This window comes from Panthera pardus, unplaced genomic scaffold (genome assembly GCF_024362965.1).
Source record: "Panthera pardus isolate Hobbes unplaced genomic scaffold, ASM2436296v1 HiC_scaffold_24, whole genome shotgun sequence".
NCBI lineage: Eukaryota > Metazoa > Chordata > Mammalia > Carnivora > Felidae > Panthera > Panthera pardus.
Genome location: NW_026526810.1, coordinates 121,429,126 through 121,453,464, shown reverse-complemented (window position 1 = coordinate 121,453,464; position 24,339 = coordinate 121,429,126). Strand labels below are relative to the sequence as shown.

General features: G+C 39.7%; 1 protein-coding gene across 2 annotated transcripts in view; it reads right to left on the bottom strand.

Annotated features, from left to right (window-relative positions):
- Positions 1-1,382: 1,382 nt before the first annotated feature.
- The window catches only part of FLRT2 (fibronectin leucine rich transmembrane protein 2), a 106,597-nt gene continuing 83,640 nt past the window's right edge, over positions 1,383-24,339 (bottom strand). For both annotated transcript variants that reach the window (XM_019461938.2, XM_019461937.2), the window contains exon 2: positions 1,383-14,826. In XM_019461938.2, coding sequence (XP_019317483.2) covers positions 12,460-14,442 — 1,983 coding nt within the window. In that variant the 5' untranslated portion in view covers positions 14,443-14,826 and the 3' untranslated portion in view covers positions 1,383-12,459. The remainder of the gene's footprint in view (positions 14,827-24,339) is intronic.

The window sequence follows — 24,339 nt, the reverse complement described above, 5'->3', positions numbered from 1 at the left end:
CACACACACACACACACAGACACACACACAGAATCTGAAGTAGGCTTCAGGCTCCAAGCCATCAGCATAGAGCCTGACGCGGGGCTCGAACCCACGAACCGCGAGATCATGACCTGAGCCGAAGTTGGACGCTCAACCGACTGAGCCACCCAGGCGCCCCTGGATGGTTAATATTTTAAACTGTTAATTCTTTTGATAACTTCTTGGTCTCGATGTTTCTTTTTTATTACATTTTCTAAACTAAGCCTGATTATCTTGTACCCATGCCACAAATGATTTGTATATGTAAGTGTGCTGATTCATGTACCTACGAAACACATTGTGTGTTTTTCCCTAAAAATGCATTTCACACCCCAATTTATTTGCCCATACTTTAATCACTGCTCTGTAAAACTTTGTGTGTGTGTGTGTGTGTGTGTGTGTGTGTTTCATTTTGTTTTTGATGGGGGCTTTTTGTCCATTAACATGGTAATTTTATGTAAACATTTTCTATCTTTCTTCCCTATGCTGGTTTGTTTGTTGTTTACTTTTCCAGTTGCACTGGCTTGCACTGGCTTTCAGGTTACGCTACAATAGACTCACTTTGTAGTAATTCTTTCATTAACGCAACCTTTGTTAAAATAAATTATTTCAAAAGCATATCTCTGAAGTTTTGAATTTCCTTCACTGTGCAAAATTGATTAACAATTACGTACTTTTCCCTCAGATGACTTCATCTTTGATTTACTTGTAAGTTCTTAAACTGCCAGGCAGAATTTTAATGTTTGGAAAAAAATACTATTAAGTAATTTTGTCATATTTGCTTTGATAAATTCCTTTAAAATGCGATTTTGGTCCTTTACAGAGGTAGCATAAGGCTTAACTAACTTTCGAAAATAATTATTGTATTAACTTGGTTACATTTTACTAAATTCTTTTCATAGAAGTAACAAACTTTTAAAAATTCCATAACAAGGACATAATGAATAAGTGAGCTTGTAAAAGAAGTGAACAGATAATGATACCTCGATCTGAGTCCCAAGGATCACTTTCTAAGTACATAGCTACAAGCTATTTATTTAAAATATCCATCATTAGATGGTATAAATTATTGGAAAGGCTGCATTATATAAACATCCTTAATAAAGCAATGTTTCATTATTAAATTCAGATGTATGATGTGATCAATTAAAGCTATTGCTTACTGGCTGGGATTCTTAGGCAACCACTTTAAGGTAAATATTTTCAAATTAACATCCTTTGTTATCTGGTAAGCCATGGCTTTATAAATGTATTGAAGGCCCTGGAAAGAAGTATTTTCTAATTGTTCTAAAAACTCTTTCTTTATTTTTAAGACCACAATTGTATATTTTTTCAGGGTTCAAAGATAAGAAGTGGCACAGTCAGTGTTAAAATCTGTTCTATTTCATCAAAAATAAAGTACATTTATCATTCAGCATTTTCCTGGGTATTATCATAATTTCTTTTCTGTTGAATATTTAAAGTTTAATAGCTATTACATAAAAGGCTTACAAAGATAGAAGATGCACTCAGTATTTTAAGAAACAATCTTGTTTTATACAAGTTTTATTGTAGGGAAATCTATCTTTAATAATTTTTTATCGAAATAAAGTATTTTATAAATATGTCTACTTAGTAACATAGTTTGAATTTCTCTCTTTTGAGGGAAAGATAATTGAGTTAATAAGAATGAGCTTTGTTTCCACTTGCTTCTCTTCCTATTCATTTGTCATTTTTCAGCCATGATGAGCTTGAATGAATCTGTTACTGCACCGAACACTTGACATAAATTATCTCATTGACTCTTCACAAGTACTGTTACCCTATTTCACATATGAGGAAAATAAGGTTTAGGAACATTAATAACACACAGGTATCAGGTGGGAGCTCTTTGTGATTCCAAGGCTCTTTTCATACTTGTGCATGATGCTTTCCAAACATATTGAGTTTACTGTTGCTGTAACTAATGGGGGACATGCTAGTCTTTGTAATAAAGTCAATGAAATGGAATTTTTGCATGCTCCCTGTTTTCTCTCCCATACATATCTTCCGGAAACTCATGAAAACACATGGCATAAATCAGCCCAATTCACTATAGCTAAGCTTCATGGAAAATTGACAAGAGTGAAACAGAATTGAGAGTCCAAAAGAACTTAAGAAATCAACCAAAGTCTTATGCTCTCTACTAGAAGAAAGAGGCCAGAGAGATGAATGGTCTGACCCATGATCCAAAGGAGATCCAAGGTGTGTAATCCAACTTTGTGGATATTAATTCCCCATATTTTCAGAAAGCGCCTGACATTGAACACTTTAGTGTGTGCCAGGCACCTTGCTGTATTGTTGCTGCTGAGGTAATTATTGTAATAACCTCAAGGACCAATGAGGAAATAGAAGCATAAATACACTCAAGGCCCATGGAATGGAGCAAGGAAAACTCTGGACAGATTTGAACTCAGAATCAGAGAGGTTCATCATGTTCAGTAAGCCCCATACAATAGGCTGTATAGAAACTGCTGCTTTCTGTCAGAGGTGATTGGCCTCCATTACAAAGCAAATGGTTCCCTCTTATTCAAGATCCACTAGTGGAGCACACTGTATTCCAACTAGTAAGAGTCAATATGTAAAAAGTTAACAACAGAAAAAGCCGGGAGGCAAGCTATCAAAACAGACACCAGCCCAAAGAGAAGAGAAATTGGCTATAGACCAGGGGAATGCCAATATTGGCTTCTCCCTGCCGAATAGCTGCCCCGAAACCAATTAAACTCTGCAGCCAAGGACTAGAAGAGAAAGCATTTTTCCCTTAGCATCTGAATGGCTAACCTTCTGCCTTTATTAAACAAGAAAAGGCAGGATAAAAGGAAAATAACGCTAATATAGAGTCCAAATGAGTGACCTGTTTTGAGCCTGTTTTCACTACCATCAATTACCATGCACCCAAGGAAAAAAGAACATGACCTATTCAAAGAGGATGTATGCCTCTTAGTTACAACGAGATTACAAAATGAAGAATGGCATTGATTGCAAAAAGTAACTGGGTGACAGATGGTAGACTGTCACATCTACACTGCAGAACCATTAACATGCTCTTCCGTTTGGTTGTTACCAGCCCCGCTATCTGCCAGCCAAGTGCCGGTATAGATCCTATGGTTGGTTATAGTAAAACGAAATAAAACCATGTCATTTAACATTATAGATTTTTGAGCAGAAAGTTATTATCTTGCTTTTTTTTAGTTTTAATTTCCCAATGTCTTCTGAACACTCATTCTCAGAGCACATTTGATACTTCTGTGCTAATTTTTAGCAATAATCACATGTATGTGTATTCTGAAGATCAGAGAGGAAATATGTTAGCTACACTACAGAGAAGTCTATTCTTTTTCCTTTCAACAGTGATGCTCAATGGTCCCACCCATCATGAGACAGAGGACCTGGTATTGTTCTGTGCTACCTTATGGTGCCTCACTTTCCCTAACTTTTCCAGTAAAAAAAAAAAAAAAAAAGTAGAAAAAATGGAAAACTCCCTGTTGCACTGTATTGATAATGGTTGTACACAATTATGTGAAATTTGGGATGCTAATTACCTTTGAATACATGACTCTTGTATAATGCTGATCTTAATACTCATGAACTTGGGTGTCTTCATATAAAGTGGACAATATGCCACTCTGTGCTTGTGAAAGAGGTCTGTCTGAAAATATATCGTGTCCAATGCCATTTATTCAATGCTTGCCGAGTCTGGCAAACTGTTAACTGCTCTACATACCTGCACTTCTGGCAACCCCCATATGTGTTGGACTTCACTGTCTCCATTTCAGGTAAAGGAAACTGAGGACCATAAAGTATAAGTTATTAACAAAGCCAATTGGCAGAGACAGGTTTCCAAAATAAGTCAGCCTGTTTCAAGTTTGAGGTTTTAATAACTACCACCTCCACTGCATCCTTCTTTATGGGAATATCATTTCTAGAAGAGAACTATTTATTTGTAGAGCAAATAATCAAGATAATACAATGTGGACCTCTAAATGATACATGCCATATTTTAGGTATAAGATATGACACAGTGAATATCGACTGTCCCTTTTGATATTGCTGATGGAAACAAAAAACTAATCTACTTTTTTACACATGAAAAGTTCATCATGCCTAGCAAAGTGTCAAAATGTTTTACTTGGACTTTATGTCTATCCATACTTTGTGTATTTCTCATGATGATGACATCTGGTAAGACAATTCTTTAAGATATGTCTTTATATGCCTTTTTGCAAGTTGGCTCAGAGTTTTGGGGTTTTCTGTAAAATATAAAAAGGATGTTCTTCAAATCATTTGAATAGTTCTCTCAGCCTTCCTTGTAGGTATAAACATATCCTGATTTCATAATAAAGTTTTCAAATCAGATAAATGTGTGATCAACAAATAATCACGAAAACAAAATTTCTCTAAAAATAGTCATGGGTAAACAAAAGATTTTTTTAGGAAATGTATGTTTTGTTTCTTGTAAAATTCATATCGTAGCTTCTGAGCAAGTCTAATTCTGCATATCCAGAATTCCACCGATCATTCGGAGGCTTTTAAGAAAGTCATCCAGCCGTAGGAGGTTGACAGGGTAGCTGTTATTTGAGCTGCTGCTGTTTGGGGACACCTGACATCACTTCATTGTCCCATGTGCTCTGTTCACATTTTACCCAAAAGCATGTACGAGACACCTGCCCAGGGCTGGACACTGTACTTACTCATCACTGGATGAGATACAAAAATTGGCAGAGTCTGTCCGCTGTCTCCGGGGGGTTAAAATATAGGCATGAAACATACCCATGAAAACCCACAAAATATAGATGCCATAAAGAAAAGTATTTTGAAGTTATATTAACTGTACAGAGGAGTCAGATAGTTGACAGATGTGATTTGAGAAGCTTCCCAAAGGTGGGGGCCACTTGAGTCATATCTTGAAGAAGGAACAGTTCACCAAGCAAAGGAGAAAGTGAATGTCATAGGATAAAAAATGTCGAGCTAAACTACAGCAGTATAGAGGAGTTGACATTTCTTAGAGATAGACTGTTGGTTGATTTCAAGTATCTATCTAGTCCAGAGAATATAATGAATGAGGAGGACATACTAGTAAGGAATGCCAGGGAGTAATGTATATATGACACATTATGTCATACAAAGAGCTTGAATTCTCTCTTAAAATCATGGTAATGCCTTGTCACAATCGGGCATTATTTATAGACTATTATACCTTGTCCCACGGTGTGTAGGAAAGATGCAGGTGGACTAGAGAATACAGGAAGGGTCTTAACCATGTCAGAGTTAGGAAACGGAGAGGAGAAAAAACATTTGAGAAAGCATGTAAGTGTTGTAAGAACTGCTGTATGATTCCTTAAATGTAAGAGTGCGAGCGCTCAAAGGAGGCAAAGAGACAGGAAAAACGTGGCCCATGTGTTGAGCACCATAACTTTCAGGAAAGATTTCTGATGATGCCAAGTTGGCTGTCCCGGAAAGCAATCTTATTCAGCACCAAAACTTACCAGGCTTCATCAAATAGTTGCTAAATGAAAACAAAACTAAACTAACACAGGCCCATCCTACCCAAACCAGGGAGTTTAGCAGAATCTGAACCAGCATAATTTGATATTTGCTTAGGAATAGATTAACCCAATATGGACGTTGATTATGTCACAGAAATGACAAGAATCTCCTTAAGGATGTAATGAATTTTTCATTTAGTTTAGACTTCACACCAAGAAAATGGGCAAACGGGTTCATCAGTTGGTGTGTGTGTGTGTGTGTGTGTGTGTGCTAAAAAGACCTCTGTTTTTAGAGTGTACCATTACAAATGCTTTATCCTTAACTTTCCATATAACTAATAAAAACAAAGCTCCTACAAAATCCTCTAAAGCGCACATTTTCTATTTGTGCTATGAAAAATAATTGTAAATCCAGGAGCCAGTTTGCTAAGGCCCTAATAGATTCTGACATATGAGCATCTTCAGCAGGATCTACAAAATACTTCGAGCAACCTCTCAAGTAAGAAACAAACTCATTACTAAAAATAACCTCACTCAAGTCCTTTTAATAGTTTTCAGCTCACCCCGTGGGTGTAGGCATATCTTGATTCCATCTGAAGCTTTCAAGTCAGATAAATGTGCAGCCACCCAATAATAACAAACACAGAATTTCTCTAAAAAAAAAAAAACCAGGAATGGGATTTGAAAGACAAATATTTTTAGGTTTTTAGAATGTTTCCTTGATTTGCCACAAACAATAATTAATATATGTGTCCTCAGAGTGACGTTGTGATATCTCGATCATCACAAATTTTAACTGTTGACAAAGAAGTTGTCCTGAAGGCTAGTCCATCTCAAAGCTAGTCAATTTAAGAGGCGAGAAAGTACTTAAGAGTCTAAGAATCACGTTTGGGGTTAACGCCCGACTCTGCCATTCACAGGTTTTATGATCAGGGACGAATCGCTATACTTCTTGGGAAGTTTTACATGCTGAAAAGCTAAGATGAAACACCTTACGTAGTTGAAGACAAAATGTGACCACATGTATCAAAGCATTCTAAATGTGGCATTACATTGGTGCTCAAGAATTGTCAGGTGCCATTCTTTATTGTTTTAGATTAATTTATATTCTGGTGCCCAGCGGAAATTTAAAGTTGCATGTCTAATTACCAAACACAATTCCTAAATGTTCAATTACTTAGTATATGTTTGAAAATTTGATTCAAATTCAATTCTAATTTCATCAACGCACCATCACTTTGCGTCATCTATTAAACACCAAGATCGTCTAATATATACAACAAATGCATCATCAAATGTATCAAGAAGTACGTCTATTTCTTTCGTCACCTTAGATACTCTGTTGAGGTTGAGAGAATGTAAAATTATTACATGGGCTCTGAGACTCCGGAATGTGTTCGAAAACAAGCTTCTTGCACAATCTGTGAGCTCCTTAGTGGTAGAGTCATATTTTTCTCTGAATCCCCAAAAGAACCTAACATAGAATTCTGTAGAAGGTACATGAAAAATAAATACTTTGGGTGAACAGACAGATTTCTTCAGGAACACAGGGAAGTAGAAGATGTGCTTGACTTGCCTAAGACTGTATTTTATTCTTCTACAAAACTTCTGAAGTCAGCCAAATGCTGACTTGTAATAAACTTTTTTTTTTTAACGAATTTTATTCCTTGACTAAGGGTCTGGTCTTCACAGAATAAGGTCTGCAATTCTTGGTAAAAGTGACTGAGAGTTGCATGGACAGTACTTGGCACAAAATCTCCCAAGTGTAATATAAATCACCAGTGACCACTGTCTTGCATACTTAATTTTCCAACATAGATTCTACAAATAATTAATACTAGTTAACTGAAGTGTCGTGATTTTGTTTCCTGATTTAATCTCTGTCAAATACATTATTAAAGAGTTAGAGGAAAGGGGTCTGGCAAAATCGTGAGAATAATCCGAGTTGAACTGGAGCACGTGAATAGATACATTTTCATGAGTGCTCATTAGAAGTATGGGTGCATGAGCTATAAACAAATCTGAAGTAGAAATGTACCATGGGAATTCTTAAGAAAAATTGACATTTTAAAACCAATAGTGTATGTTATGAAATGGGGGGGGGGGGGCTCTTCTGATTGGATTACTACATTTGTATTTATCTCTATCCTAAGCAATACAGATTTCACAAATACAAAACAATATTCGTGATGTATGGTGTATACTGAAAAGATATGCAGACAAACACACAAGTTAGTCGGGAAGTAGCAAAGAACATGAAGATTTCATATAAACCCCTCACACACACAAAAAAGGTTAAATGGCTTTAAAAACAGAAGTTGTCTTCAAGGTAGGAGAAAAGGAAAAATCCTATCACCTCCTTTATTCCTGCCACCCTCATGCATCATCAGGAAGCCTTCCACATTAACAATTTCTCTTTCACATTAACAATGCAAGTGTTGGCTATAACCCAATGAACTTACTCAGATAAACAAAATGTGGTTTTCTTTTAAAATAAGCCTTTACTGAATATATCAACAAGGTACTGTATAGTGTAGAGTGAAGTTTGTAGTTAACAAGGTGTGCGGCATGGTAGGTCTCAGAGGACGTGCGATGCAGAATCTTCCAGCCCCTTGCAGTCCCTTGTTATGAGAACACACTAAACATAAACCAGAAGGAAATCAACATGTGGTTCAAACAATAACAAACCATTGGGATTAACTTTTGGTGAATATATACTGGTCTTAGAGGGACAGACAGTGGTGACGCCTTCACCTTGCCTCAAAAAGTTATAAATCTTATATCCCATGGACATCTTCATAAATGCCTCAGTGTGCGTGTTTGTGTGTGTGTGTGCACGTACGTGTGTGTTGCATACTAGTTTAAAAATGTCTGTTATGATGGCCTTGCTTTGTGCTCTTCTGGTGGATGATGTGCCTCTAGAAAAAGAAAAATGAAAACTATAGCAAAAGAATCTGATTGGTTTGTTGTAACAACAGTATCATACATGGACAAAACTTTCTCCCCACATTCTGTGACAAGCATCCCCCAGTGGTCAATTGTCTTATGGCCCTGATGTAGAAATCAGAGAAGGATGTAAGCCATAGCTTTCTTCATTAGTATTTTGACTTTTTAAAAAAGAGCATCAGGTCAGTTTTGACAAGAGTAAGAATTAGGAGAGTTGTTTGTTTGTTTTGTATTTGTATTGCCCTTTGCGGCACAAAGAAATTGCTTTGCACTCCCATGAAGCTGGAAAGGTAAATCATGCGCAAAACTGTTCTTGTTCTAAAGTAAAACTCAATGTCTCCTTGTTGTAGGGTAGAGAAAAATGCTGTAAACAAAGAAATTGATGAAAACTAACCAGTTCACTGTCAAAAGGTGATCTGCCTCAGCCGTTCCCTGTAACTTTTGCTTGCATTGGGTGTTCTGCTCACCGCATGCAGAGCTGGTTCTCCACGTGGGGAAGTTAAGTTATGATCTTGGGAAGTGACTAAGACCATCATGATCGGCACTGGTAGGAAACTGAGCCTTAAAATTAGCGACTTCATTAATATTTTTTGCCAGACTGGTCACAATACAGCAACACAGTTTGTTCGTTTTTTTAAACCTTGGGGAACATATCTTATATATTTCCAACAGACATCCAGGTAATTAGAAATCGCATTATTTCTCAGGGGATAGAATCTTTTCCACTTCTCATACAAGGAAACCGGGCAGGGAAACACACTTTTTGTCTCTGCCTGTGGCCATCCGTTGTGATGAACTGCTAATGTATTTGACAGTTTTGAGGGGAGCACAGAGCCTCTCCCTGTTCAAACACATCTCCCCACAACAAGCAGGTATTAATGACAACCCTGGAAATGAATAACGATCAATAACATCTGTGTGATCACGGCTACACCCTTTACTCTTAGAATTTCCTCTGCACAGTGACAGTTGCCTAGCTCTGAAAGTGGCCGTGTGTTATCTGAAATCAGCCTGTTTGGTCAAACAGCATCAAATTCTATAAGCCAGGGTGTATGTCTTGTTGGTTCATGGTCCTGGCCTGCATCTTCAACTGTGACTCTTGGCTAATCTCAAAGTACATAACAATGGCAGCAAGAGAGGCTCCATTAGAGGGTAGATGTTTCAGCAAAACACACTTCCCGAGACTGAAGATGCCAATCAAAGCCTAAGCCAACACTGACGGTTGGTTATTCCGCAGTTTTCCTAAGACACGTAAGACATTACAAATTCCGTGATGGGCTTCCTATCCTGGCGTGAGAGCCCCAGGTATGCTATGACAAACGAGACACTGATCTTATTTTTAGCAGCCTCCGTCATACTGTGCGCAAGATCAAAGCAAAGACTGCAACTAGGTTCTATCTCTTCAGGAACGTCTTTTAGCAGAGGCCCCTTCACATGACTAGGACTTCATTGTACCACTCAAGCCCCAAATAATTCTTTGAATCCCACAAGACATCATAGAAACCTTTCCAACATCAGTCTTGGCTCGAAACTAAAATGTTTCAGCAGCCAAATATGATGCTGGGGGTTAAATACACAATATAAATAAATGAGCATGATTATTTTGTGGATAAAAGAGAAAAAAAAAACCCTCAAAAGTCAAAGTACCATAATGTGAACACATAGTTTTATCTACACAGCCAAGGAGAAGACAACAGTGGAAGGGAATTATCCGTTTAAATACACACAACCCCATGTCATTGTCCTGAATAGTAGATGGCTTACTGTTAACACTGATCACCTTCACAGACTGTCTTGTCCCTTTGCTGTGTGGAATTAGCTTTCAACAAGCAACAGCCAGATTTTGCTAGCTAATAAACTCATATGGAAACCTAAGTCACTTTAGAATTAATTCAAATTAATTAACAGCTAATTTCAGTTCAACTGACTGCCGTTTCGATTCTTGCCTCTACAACATTATAACTTCAGTTATATGTTCTGCTTATTCTGAAGGACAAGGGAGATTAAAACATATAAGTTGGGGGGTACGTTATTAAAGAAAATAAAGCTCTTACTATAAAGAAAAACTTGCATAGCGTTTTATACCTAAACTCTTACAAAGAAGACACATCACAGTTCTATTTTGTTAAAAGTGAGAGACAGAGAAAGAGCGAGAGAGAAAGCCAAAATGAGTGTGACGTCAATTTCACAGGTCCCTAAAAAATGGCCAGTGGTAAAGGAAATCCACAACACAGGGCAGAATTTGATTTTAAAAGGAATTTTCCAGTGGTGTGTTTTTTTAGTTAATGTAGGTGATCGATAGCCCTTCTACATCTACGGGATGAAAAGGAGTGAGTTATACATACTTTGTGAAAATGGGCATTGCTTTGAAAATATCTAGAATTAAGCACAGACATCCCTCTCTTCTCTATGCCCTCTGCTCTTTGCCCACTCTGCCAAGATTAGGGGAAGGAGCCTGTGCTCTCTGACTTGTTCCATGTGATCCTACTAATGTAAGATAGATCATCCCTCCACAATTCCGAAAGAAGAGGGACATCCAAGACTGAAAGGGAATAAATGAAATTTCAAAAGTGGAATAGGATGAACATCGGTCCAAGGTGGAAACTCAGTATTGCTTTAAAAAAATACATTATTTCAGCCAGCTTTGATACGTCCTTATAGAATTATCAGCAGAGAAAATTAGTATACATTTTAAAGGGTATAAGTATATATGGATATTTTGTGGACCCGAGACTGGGATCTCATTTTCTCTTTCAAAGTTTAAGCAGAGTGGGGGGGAAAAATCTAGCATAAACGGCTAGTTACGAAAATATAGGTGAGGTGATTGGAAGACAAATTTGCAAGGGGATAAAGGTATTAATTCAAGCTATTTCAACATGATACTAACAAAGTCGTTTGATGAAGTGTAGCAGAATCACTGATCACTTGCTTTTGTCTAAATGGTACCAATAGTTTTTAAATAACAAGTTTAGTATATTCCAAACACTGATCTCTTGTTGGTCTAAATATCATGTTGACATAGCTGCGGTGAATCTACCCAAATAATTCTCATTATCAAAAATAATTCCATTCAATATAATTCTTCCCGTTATTTTATTAGCCTCTTCTAAAAAAGTATTCTAGAATATATCTCTGTTGAATGTGATTCAACCTGACATATAATTTGAATAGTAACACTTTTAAAGGGAGTTTTCTTGCTGGAACATCCTATCTGTCCCTGAAGATGGCCGGAATCAGACTCAGGTCTCTAACTCTGTTATCACATAGGATCAGGGAGGCGTGAGGGGTGATTTTTAAGCTCCCAGTCAGAAAGCCAACCCCCGGGTTTGAAGTTCTTTTCAAAGCCCACATCATTTTCTGGATTCTGCCGGGTTCGGTTAACTTATCTTACAGGAACGGGCTTCCTCGTGATGCTTTCTAGATTTCCTGCTTTGGGTCAAATCAGGGTAACTACCTCCCTTCTTCTACTTTGAAATTTTTAACTTTCCTTCCACACCAGGAAGTATAGAAATAGCATAAAGATATCTATCTGGGCCGTTCCTTGTTTTCCCCATGTTGTGTAGCCTACCCTGATGAGTCCGTTTCCATGTGCCTTTTCATCTGACCACCAACCATAAGAAAGGAATTTATTCTGACAGCTTCAACAGTAAAATGGTGAATGTGCATCATGAGGAAGAATCACTCCTTAGCCTTGGCATTGGGTTCTCATGGTACAACCCTGTACAGTACTTCAGCAACTATTTTTTTTTTAAGATTTAAAAAGCAAAGAGTTACAAAACTGTTTGTCATTAACTTGAAATAGAAAAGATAGCACTTTTTTCTTTAAATCCCATTATATAGTACACCGTATAAATTACAGAGTATGCAAATGCACAAATGCATCTGGGCAACATTTATCAAATGTAATTCGTGTGTCTTTCGGTGCACACACGTGTGTGTGTTCTCCAGAGTCTTACTGTCCGCCTTTATAACGCTGGACCTCTGGCTGTCACGTGTGGCAGTGCTCCAGGTCTGGCACACTGCTGTTACAGTATCGCATGTTGTTGGGGATATGGCAGTCCGTGTAATTAATGCCCCCGTTTGGGGTATAAAGGGGCTGCAGTCTGAAATCTCCTTTAAGGAGCTGATCGTTATTTAAGGAGACGATCTGAAAGCTGGTTTCTGTCATCTCCAGGATGGAATTGTCTTTCTTGGTGCCCGCCTCGCAGTAGTCGTCTTTCCGCCGCCCTCGGTTGTATTTCCACTTCTGGGAGGTGTAGCGCCCCTTTTTGTGCATGTGCCAGCAAAAGACGCTGAGCAAGACCACGAGCACAAATATCACCGCGCCCCCGATCAGGCCCGCCAGCAGAAAAGGGGAGCCCATGCTGCGGGAAGTCGTCTGCTCGTGGCTGGAAGCCGTGTTGCTGCCATTGTTCAAATATGAGGCGTGGGTGGTGGCCTCGGAACAAATGGTATCTTCCACAGCTCGGTAGTTAAAAGCATCCAGTGGCACTAAACAAATCCGATAGGTGGATCTGGGCTCTAAATTAACCAGGCTCAAGTGCTGTTTCTCACCGCTGACTATGCGTTCCTGAACAATGCCCCCTACTAAACTGTGGCCCATTTTCACCCACGTGAGTTTGTATGCCATCACGGTAAAGAGAGAGAGCCAGCTGACTTGGATGGACGTGTCATTCACAAAATGGATAGAGAGTTGGATCCGTTCAGAAATAGGCGGGGTCACTCTTTCTCTGCCATCCCAGTCGGGGATCGTGGGAAGTTTGGCTGTGGTGGGAGTCAGAGGCATGTAGCTTCTGCTAGGGGTTGGGACAGAGAGCGTGGAAGGCTGGGTCGTTGGCGAGGCTGTACTTGGAGCTGGGGTAAAGACGGGCAGCCCAGGGGTCGTGGTGGGGCATGACAAAAGATTCATATTCAGCTCCCTGACAGCCATCCCCCGGACTTGCTCGGGCCCTTGGCACATGAAACCTCGCACGTTGAGAGATGAAGGGATGTATTTGAGCCATTCCGTGACCCACTTAATACTGCAGTCACAAAACCAGGGGTTATTCCGAGCGGTGAGCTGCTTCAGGTTGGAGAGATTATCAAAGACCCCTTGAGTCAACACGCGCAGTTGATTGTTGGATATGTCCAGGCGTTCCAGCTTGCGCAGATTTGAGAAGGCTGTCAAAGGGATGTGGTTGATCTGGTTGTCCTGCAGGTAGAGCCTGATCAGATGTGTACCTGGGAGATCAGGAGGGGGGTGGGAGAGTGAATTCCGAACAATGGAAAATTCCTTGAGCTTGGTGAGATGACTGAAGGTGCCCTCGGCAATGCCCTTGTTAGTCAGGAGGTTCCCATCCACGATCAGACGCTCTAAGCTCGTGAGGTTCTGAAAGGCCATGTCTGATATGACAGCGATGCGATTTTCATCCACTCTCAGCTCTTGCAAATCCACAGGAAGCCCAACGGGCACGCTGCTCAGGTGATTCTTGGACAGGAACAACAGTTTGAGGCTCACAGCCTCCCGGAAGGCCCCATCTTCCACCCCCACCGTGGATATCGAGTTGTCATCCAGGTGAAGCTCTTCGAGCTTCAAGAGCTGGGCGAGAGCAGCCCGCGAAATGGTCTGAATGTTGTTTTCCTGCAAATGGAGGACTCTGACGTTCTTGGGAAGGTTCATGGGGAATTCATCCAGTTGGTTGCCATAAAGGTAGACCGTGTGCACCGACCGTACGTTGTGCAGTTCTGCGGGAAATCCAGCATTATTAATTTGGTTGTTGTGGAGGTAGAGTACGGTTACGCCCTCCGGGATCCCAAGAGGCACTGAGGTCAAGCTTCGCTCATTACAGTAGACAAAGTTCCTGTCGCAGCGGCACACGCTAGGGCACGCCAAGGTTTTTGACATTTGTGAGTAGAGCCCCAGGGAAATGAGAAGCCAAGACTTCAGGAAAAAAGCCCCACGGCTGGGCCACTGTGTGGTCTGTAGGCCCATTTCTGAAGTACGGAAACAAAATACAAGGTGGTGGGAAAGTAACAAGAAACAAAACCAAAATGACTGGAAAGGGCTCTGTTAAAGTCCAGAACTCCAACTAGAGGAAAAGTCCCAAGGACCTGTAATAAGAGAATTCTCCTGTGATCTCTGCTCTTATCAGCCTGTGTTGCTGTCTTTGTTACTGTCCTCCATGTGCAAAAACAAAAAAACAAAAAAAAACAAAAAAAAATCAATAGGGAGAATTTTCCACACAGGCAATGAGTGAAGCCAAGTTATCTGCAGTCAACAGAGGCCCAACTGGGCAGGCAGAACTCCCTTCTGATGTTGTAGATCAGGTCAGTGTTGATCAGACTATGAACTTCTTGGTTAAGCTCAATCTGCACTCTGTTAGAGGAAAGTAGAGAGAAAAAAGTCAGTTTAGGATAGTGATGGATGAAGTTCTGGTTACTAGCTGCCTTTTAAGAACACTATGGCCAGAACCAAATGGCCAGGGCCACAGAGTTGGCGTTAAATGATGTTTTAAGCAGCAATAATTTAGTTGAAAAGGTATTCAACAAAGGAACACGATTCAATTACCTTATCTTCAACAACCCAATCAGTACCGTCTCTTAAATATCTGTTTGAATATCCAAATAGAAAGGGCACAAAAGGCACACTGCTGAATCCACTGAATCAATAATGATGGGTACCTACAAATCCAACTGGTCACATCTTCTTTCAAGATGAAACAAATGACTGAGTACCTAACACCACTTGAGAGAAGAAACGTGAAGCCTTTTCTACATGCAAAATAGGCACGGCTGCGGTCATTTAAAAAAAATGTGTCCTTTTGATCTAATGCCGTAAGGAAGAGGAATAAACACAATGCACAGAAGCACGCGTGAAGGCAGAGAGATTTTTTTTTCTTCCCCATTTTTCGTCTCTCCTCACCTTTGTCTTCCATCAAAACAGCTTACCCTCAAGGTACTAAGGAGAAGGACCAAACTCCAGTTCATGATGACATGTGTATTTATTCCCTCTTTCGGGACCTCCAGGTACAGATTTGAGAGTTGCCACACTCATGATTGGGAATAAGGTATTTTTCAACACCACCCCCTTCCTCCCATCTGTGTTTATTTCTACCTTTTTTTTTTTTTTTTTGGTAGGTTCCACATCCAGAGTGGAGAGCAGTACCGGGCTTGAACTCATGACTCTGAGATTAAGACCTGAGCTGACATCAGGAGTTAGATGCTTAATCAATTTAGCCACCCGGACACCCCTTTTTTCCCGCTTTAAAGAAAGACCTTTAGCACACTTTGAAACGATAGAAGACCCAGTTGGGGAAGTCAAGGCAATACACAGATAGTAATCATGCCTCCCTGCTCTACAATGTGTTCCATCTGTTTTTAGATCAGAGAGGTAAAGCAGATAATTGAAAGGTGCCAGATTTTATTTCCTTACAAAATAAGCCAACATGACAGGACATGGCAAGCTATGAGTTTCTTAATTCTCACCAAAAGACAGAAATTGAAACAACTCATATCTAGAAGCACAGAGGAACTATTTGAAATTGTTCCCTTAGCTATCTTTAGAAACATAATTAAAAAAGAAAAAAAAACCACACCGCAAATGCTGTTTAACTGTCAAGGATATTGTAAATTTGTTCTACAACTTAAAAAAAAATTGTGAACCACCTAAAAAAATGCCACTGATGACCTGAAACAGTAAAATTCATGTTTTGTTGTTCAAAAACCTTAAAAAGGGAAGGGGAGATATAGGGAGTTTTCTCCACGCCAAAACAGATCGAGATATGATACTTTATTAAAAATCAAACATTACTTACTTTGTTAAAACGTACAAATAAATATATGTTTTGCCACTAGACAGAAGCCATCCCTCCAACCCAGCAAAAATCTCCCTATATACTTAAAGAATAATTTATAATACAGCCAAGGATAGTATAAGGAAAATTAGTTTAATGCCATCAGCCTGATATCATCCTTAAGCTCAGATTTCAAATTTTTAAGCCATCTCAATGGTCCCTAATAGCTAGCTATTCAAGTGTGATCTTGGTCCAGTAGCATGAGCTTGAGCTGGGAAATTGTTTGAAAGGCAGAATCTGCACGTTAGCAAGAACCTGGGTGTGCACGTTAAAATTTGAGAGGCATTGCCCTAAACATAGTAACATTTAACCATTCGAATATTTTAATTTATTAAATATAAAATAAATGGAAGAAGATGCCCAATGACTCTTCAAGAAGAGTGAAAGCATAAGGCATACTCATCACTTTCGTCCCCCGGAGACAGTCTCAAATGACATCTTATGTATAAATGACATCTTGGAGGTGGAGTAGTGCAATGGTTATACCATATGTGTTACTTGGCCTCAACAGACCCTTGAAAATGTATGTCTGCATGACAGGCACTAATGCCCTGTAGGAGCTTGCAAAGTTACTTGTGATCAGGGGAGCCACTTTTACAAAACATGATTTATTTAAGAATAAATATTTGTGGGGCGCCTGGGTGGCTCAGTTGGTTAAGCAGCCGACTTCAGTCAGGTCATGATCTCGCGGTCCGTGAGTTCGAGCCCCGCGTCGGGCTCTGTGCTGACAGCTCAGAGCCTGGAGCCTGTTTCAGATTCTGTGTCTCCCTCTCTCTCTGACCTTCCCCCATTCATGCTCTGTCTCTCTCTGTCTCAAAAATGAATAAACATTAAAAAAAAATAAAAAAAAAGAATAAATATTTGTTTGGTGTTATTAGCATCTGATCTTCACAGGAGGCAGGAAAGTGAGACCAAAGGATAGAACCTAACACATTTTTTAGCATTCCACAAGTATCTTCAACATGTGATAGTAGCACACAATAATTTCCTAAGATAGAAAACCACCTACCCCAGGGTTCTAAGTTCCTAAATAAAGAGAATAGATGTTTCTTAACTGAGTTTACAGTCTAAGTTTTAAGGCCCTGGAAACAATTAGCCGATACTTGAGGATGGCAGAATTTATTTGGAAAGTTCCTCAGCTAACAGCCTCAAAGTTAATAATCACTGGGAGCTTAGCAAAGTACTCAGTACAGACCGGGACACTATCGTGTTTTCAAATTGTAGATTTTCCACTTGCCTGAACTGTGTCTTCTGTAAGAACAGTAAAAGCCCCATCAGCCAATCCTTTGCCCCAGGCTTTGCTCTCTGGCCTCTGAACTCTCCTTACGAGTGGTTCTTTTATAATTATGCAAGAAGAGGATGTGGTCCCGAAGAAATCTCCTAATAGGATTACATGGGGCAAACTGTCACTGCTTATCCACCTTAAGAGGAGAAAAGTCCCATCGAGATCACCATGTGTTGATCAGCTATGACAAGTTCAATTCTAAATGAAAACAAACTCTCAGGGTTTTCTTTGAGCTTCTTCGGAATCCCACAAACTTACATCAAATAGATTTGTTGTAATCCTTGGATCAACGACAGCCTATATTATGTCAGCCCGTCTACTGTATCTTTGTTCAAATTAGTGCAAGTGTAAAATTACAAACATGTAGGCAATGATGACATTTTTTTTTTCATTAAATAGGCTAAAATTTCCTCCATATTTTCAGTGTGAATTCCTACCGAATACTGAGGGCAGAAATCCTTTTAGACCTTAAGCTGGAGACTCCATCCATAGAGAAGGCAGTACAGCATAATGGTCAAGAGCATAGCCCCTGACTTTTCATCCCACCTCTGACACAGAGTAGCTGCAGGATCTTAAACTCTATGCCTTCCTTTCCTCGCCTGAAAAATGACAATAATAATAGTTCTTATCTCATAGTATTCTTGAGAGAATTAAATAAGATAGTATTTGTGAAAAGCTTTTATGTTGCCTGATACCTACAAGAACATAATAAATATAAACTATTATTCTCTGTGTAATTATTAATATTTAGGTTGTCCAAAGAGGTGAACTCCAACGTATAGAGCAAAATAAAATCGCTTTGAACCTTTCAAGTTCTATGCATTTTTGTATACTCCAGGACTTCTCAACCTCAGCACTACTGATATTTTGGGCCAGATGATTCTGTGGTGGAGCTTCCGTGAACATCCAAAAATGTCTCCAGGCCTTGTCAAATATATGTCTCCTGGGGTGACTAAATCACCCCCAATTGAGAATCACTGACCTACACCATCTTACAAGTACCTTAGAAGGTTAGCATTATTATTCTGATTTTATAGAAGAAATCAAACATAGGTTTCTAATAAACAGAACCTAAAAATTCTTCTTGCCATGGACACCAAAAAAAAACCCATGAAAATGCAGCATGGTTTTCATTCATTTATTCAACCAATATTTATTGGCCTGGGCATTAGAATGAAGATACACTCTTAGGCGGAAGAGATGTAGGTTTTGGCTTCATGAGCTTGATTAAGTCAGGGGAGAGAAATGAATAAGCAGGGAATTACAGTACTGTATAAGGAGTTCTAAACTTAGGGTACTGTGTAAGGAGCTCTCACCTAGTCCTTGGGGAATCAGGAAAAACGTTGCAGGACAAAGACTGTCTATGTAATGATCTGAAGGATAAAAAGGTACAAGAAAGGGAAGAGATTCAAAAAGTTCTGCACAAGGAACCAAGCAGGTTGTAAGGTGGATCAAGAGGTAAAACTCAGCCCAGCTAAGAGAAGGAACAAAACTTGGATGGCAAGGCACCTTCCCCAACTCTGCCTACTTCTCCCTGAGATAGTCTAGTTTCCAGAAGGTAAGAAACAAGCCCATGTTTCCAGGTCATTAGCCATTTCCATTTATAAGTCTCTAAATATTAGGAATAAAAGTTTTTGCTTTTACAAGAGGCGTTTCAAATACTAAGGGCAATGTTTCCCCCTTTCCTATTTATTTGAATACCACACTGAGTATGCTTCCTTTCCAGGAAACTAGCGATTATGAAGAACGGTTTAGTGGAAGGTGCTAAGGAAAAAGAAGAATTTTCACTGAAAGTAGCAAACACAGTTTCAAAAGACTGAGTGTAAATCAACAGGCAACAAATGCTCTTTGGAGACATCAAGACCCTGGCCCTGCCAGTCTGGTAAAGCTGACAGTAAGAGCAGCAGTTATTCTAGGCTACTTTACCTTAATTCAACTCTTTTCATAGGAACTGAGACTCAAAGCACATAAATCATGTTAAAGCTTTCAGCAAAGTGTTTCTCTCCCAGTGTTGCTTAGGAAGATTTTTTTTTTAATTAATTCCAGGAGCCTGTATTCCAGGAGCGCTTAATAAACTCAGACTATAAAAATCATAGTACAGAAAATAAGAGTTGTCAATAGGCACTGCCGATTGCATAATATAGTGACACCAGGACAAACCTAATAAAATCTTAATGGTCTTAGCATTGGCTGGATTGTGACAGGACAGTGCAGTAAAGGAACTGGTGTGAATGAGAAAGCTGACCTGAAGAGAGATTCTCTGCAAAATTTCCCGGGGTACTGGGGACTTAGCACTTCTGGAATTAGGCAATTTGTGCTTGAAATCAGACACACAGGTGCAGAATCGATAGGCCTAACTATACTACAAATGTCTCTGTTGCAATCTGGAAACACTAAAGCCATTTATAGATCTTGTGCACATTTCCACATTCCTGAAGATAGGTTATAAATACTGCTCTCACAACAGTCAGAATGCTATAGTTAGCTGGGCAAGATGTGGGGATTAGCAGAGGAATGTGGGGAAAAATAAAACAATAGCCACCCCCTAACTTGAAACAATTTTTCCATCTCCTTCACTGATCCTCAACCAAGCTCCTTGAAGTTTCTCAATAGACAAATATTTTTCTTTGCCAAAACAAAGAGAAAGAAAGAAAGGAAGAGGGAGAGACAGAGGAGAAGAGAGAAGGAAGGAAAGAAAGGAAACACTTTAGGTAAACAGTAGACAATTTCCTGGCTCCAGTCAGTCTAGGATTTAAAACATTAAAGTTGGAGCCCCCCCGTCCAAAAAAAAAGAGCTATTCTCCCAGCAAGCATAAAATTCTCTAACACATTTGAAGAGTTGTCCCCATGTGGTTTCCAATGCAGTTGGTTCAAATAATAAGTTGAGAACACACAACCAATGTTAAAAACCCAAATACATAAACTTTGAGGGCAAATTCATTACTGCCATTCTCTGTTCCTCATCCACTGGGGAGCTTCCACTGACCATTCCTTGGGTCCATTAAAATCTGCATGTCTGGATGCAAGACTGGCCTCCATGTTTTTTTGTCTGCTTGTTTGTTTGGTTTTTGTTTTAATGTTTATTTTTGAGAGAGAGAGACAGAGACAGAGTGTGAGTGGGGGAGGGGCAGAGAGAGGGAGACACAGAATCCAAAGCAGGCTCCAGGCTCCCAGCTGTCAACACAAAGCCTGACGTGGGTCCGAACTCATGAGCCATGAGATCATGACCTGAGCTGAAGTCAGACGCTCAACTCACTGAGCCACCCAGGTGCCCCTAGCCTTCATGGTTTTTAAACTCAGTGGTGAACAGACACTAATAGAGAAGAATTTTATTGAGACAGTACCAATAAAGATAGAAGTAGGGTCCATAAAGGATGGAGCCCTCTAAAACCCACATCTATATATTTTTCAATCCATTTCCAAAAGAGGTAGTTCATTCATTCATACATCCATTCATTTGGTCAAACAAATATATACTGAGTACCTCATGTTTCAGGCCTAGAAAATAGCTGGTTTCATGTTTTTATCTCTGACATGGATTTTTCCCATCATTTGCTCCAGATTTTCCCATCAAAAACACTACGGGAAGATGATGAAAAAAGAGGGTTTCTCGGTACCACCCTGCAGATGTGGGGTTTAATAGGCCTTCAAAGAAGGATGTTCATTGTCTTTCGTCAATATTCCCCAGGTGGATCTGATGATCATTTACTTTTGAGTTCAACCACCCAGATACCGCTACTGGGAATTGTTTTCAAGGCATCGAGGCAACTGATTTTTCTCTTTTTTGGATCAAATTGGCTTGTAAGAGGTGGAACTGTAGGTGTGGTGGCATGACAAGAACAAAGGGTTTGGGGTAAGTCAGAATTTGGCTTTGGCCTCAGCTCAGCCACACTTCAAAAGCATGATGATGGAGACCTGACTTGAACTCTCTCAATCTCACTCTACACATCTCAAGAGAGGATATTAAGCCATGCTCACAATGTTGTCGGGAAGACTAGAGATAATGAATATAAAGCAACTAAGAGTCCCAAGTAGGCACTCAACGAACTGTGTTGGGCTCTGGGGATATGTGACCCGGATAGCTTTCTTCCTTGCCAGCTGTGCTAACTCAGGCACAACATTTCACCTCCCTTGGCCCCAGTTAACTCACATGTCAAATGGAGAAAATGGCAGTTTTACTCTCTCCTACTTTTTGTAGAGCTGTAAATCATTTCAAGTGTTATCTAATATCTAATATACACACACACTCATCATGCTTTGGCTATTCCCATTTTTAGCTTTAAAAAACAACAATAGGAGTGCCTGGGTGGCTCATTCAGTTAAGTGTCAGACTCTTGGTTTCAGCTTGGGTCATGACCTCACAGTTCATGGGTTTAAGTCCCACGTTGGGCTCCATGCCGATGGTGCAGAACCTGCCTGGGATTCTTTCTCCCCCTACTCTCTGCCCCTCTCCTGCACCCTCTCTCTCAAAAATAAATAAACTTAAGAAAATAAAATAACATGAAAACAGCAACCATAACACACAACCTCCTGAACTGGGAGTTTCTGTCCCTAATTGAGTAAAGAGTTGGTTCTTTGGAATCCATGACATTTCACTTTCCTTTTTCATTCATTGATCATAGTTCTTTCTTTTGGAGATACACACATACATCTTCCCATGTATCAACACTGCAAATATGCAGAGACATTTACTGGGTCTCTCAGATCTTTCCTATGTCAATGTTTCATTTCTTTCATTTGCTTCACAATCTTAGCAATGCTGATGCCTCCATTTCTTGGTATGTGCTGCCCATAAAAGAAGACAAGATTCATGTGGTCTGATCAGCACCAAGTACAGCCCAGCAAACACATGGGGAGCACCTCACTCCCTGCCAGGCAGAGAACTAGTTACTAGAAATATATCTATGACAGAGCCCCTGTGTTTGAGTATCAGTTTATGTCAGATCAAGTAACTCTTTGCATGAAGCTCTTTACAATTCCAAAAGCATTTTAATATGTTTTATTTCATGTAATCCCAAAACAACCCTTAGGAGATATGTATATGAACCTCAAATGAAGTCTACAGAGATGAAGGCATTTGGTTGAAGCCATATTGATGGTATGAACAGAGGATGGCATTATAAAATTTCCATAAGAAAATACGAGATACTGGTATGATTTGATGACTGGTGTTAGTTACGATGGTATTAAAGCCAACATGCAAAAACTAAAGCCTCTCCCACTGCTTAAAAATACAAAGCTATCAGTAGCCTGGCATCTGAAGTGAGTAAAACCTCTAAGCTGGACTGGTGCATAAATACAGAGTAATTATGCCAGGGAACGCAGTGTCTGTTCTCCCCATGTGAGTCCAGGACTCCAGGAGTAGGAAACCAAGCTGCAGCTCAGCTGATGAGCAGTATCGAGGTGCCAAGGACTGGAGGTGTCTAAAGGACTTGATGACTACTGATAGGATGGGAGCAAAACAGACAGCAAAGCTTCCGTGCCTACTTTATCTCAAAGAATCTCAAGTTGGCTGTCACCACATTCTACAGCTTGAGAAGGTCTTCATGTGGGGCCACCGTGGGAAAAGCTGTTGAAGGAATAAAGCTAGTCCCTAACTACCCAACACACGGCCACCCTATGTATACTAATCACTCGGGATGATATGTGTCAAGAATTCCTTCAATTCTAAGGGAAAAAATCTGTAGAAAGTGAGATCAGTAATCTAACATAGAGTAATTTTATGAAAGATCTTGCTAGATCAGCGTTTTTTGTTTTTTGTTTTTCCTGCAAGAGATTGTTCCTAAGCAATCCCATTGGAACACCTGACTCCAGAAATTCTGAAAGTTTTCTGGGGCGCCTGGGTGGCTCAGTTGGTTAAGCATCCAACTTGGGCTCATGAGTTTGAGCCCTGTGTTGGGGTCTGTGCTGACAGCTCAGAGCCTGAAGCCTGTTTCAGATTCCATCGCTGTCTCTCTCTGCCCCTCCCCTGCTCATGCACTATCTCTCTATTTCTCTCTCTCAGATATAAATAAACACTTAAAATATATTAAAAAATAAAGTTTGAAATATTTCTTGTATCTTCTGCCCTATGATCCAAACATGCAGGGCTCACTCTGAATACTTATGTCCCTTTCCAAGCTGTCTTCCAGCCAGTCATATCCCCAAAGGCACTCTGCCAGCATTCATCTGGAGTGGGGTGAGGGGGAGGAAATGAGAAGTCATCTTCTTTTCTTCCCTCCTCCCCTCACCCCCCTTTTTTTTTGAGAGGCAAGCTATGTTGGGATAGAACAAGAGATTTGAACTTGTTTTTATACAGTCCTTGGTAATTCAACAGAAGAAATAAGCAAATAACTATAATCACTGTATGTACTCTTAGGCTTTGGTACATTTCCAACTTGAGTTTAAATTCAGCTAACTATTCAAATACCCATTGAGTGTTAACCACTGTTAGTAGTGTGAAATACAGAGCGATGAGAAATAAGTCATAATTATCCTGAATTTACAAATGAGGAAACAAGGTTGGAGAAGTCAGTGACTTACTCAAGTTCAAATAATAGCAAATCCTAGCCATAGAATCCCAGCTCAGTTTTTGTGATAGAAAGAAAGAAAGAAAGAAAGAAAGAAAGAAAGAAAGAAAGAAAAGAACAGAAAAAATTGGTGCTCTTCCCACTATATTCTCCTCCTTATTGGCTTAGGGTGTATAATCTGTCACTTCAAAAATCCTTCTGCCAACACCCAGAGTTCTCTTTCCCTCTGTTCTTTCATTGCA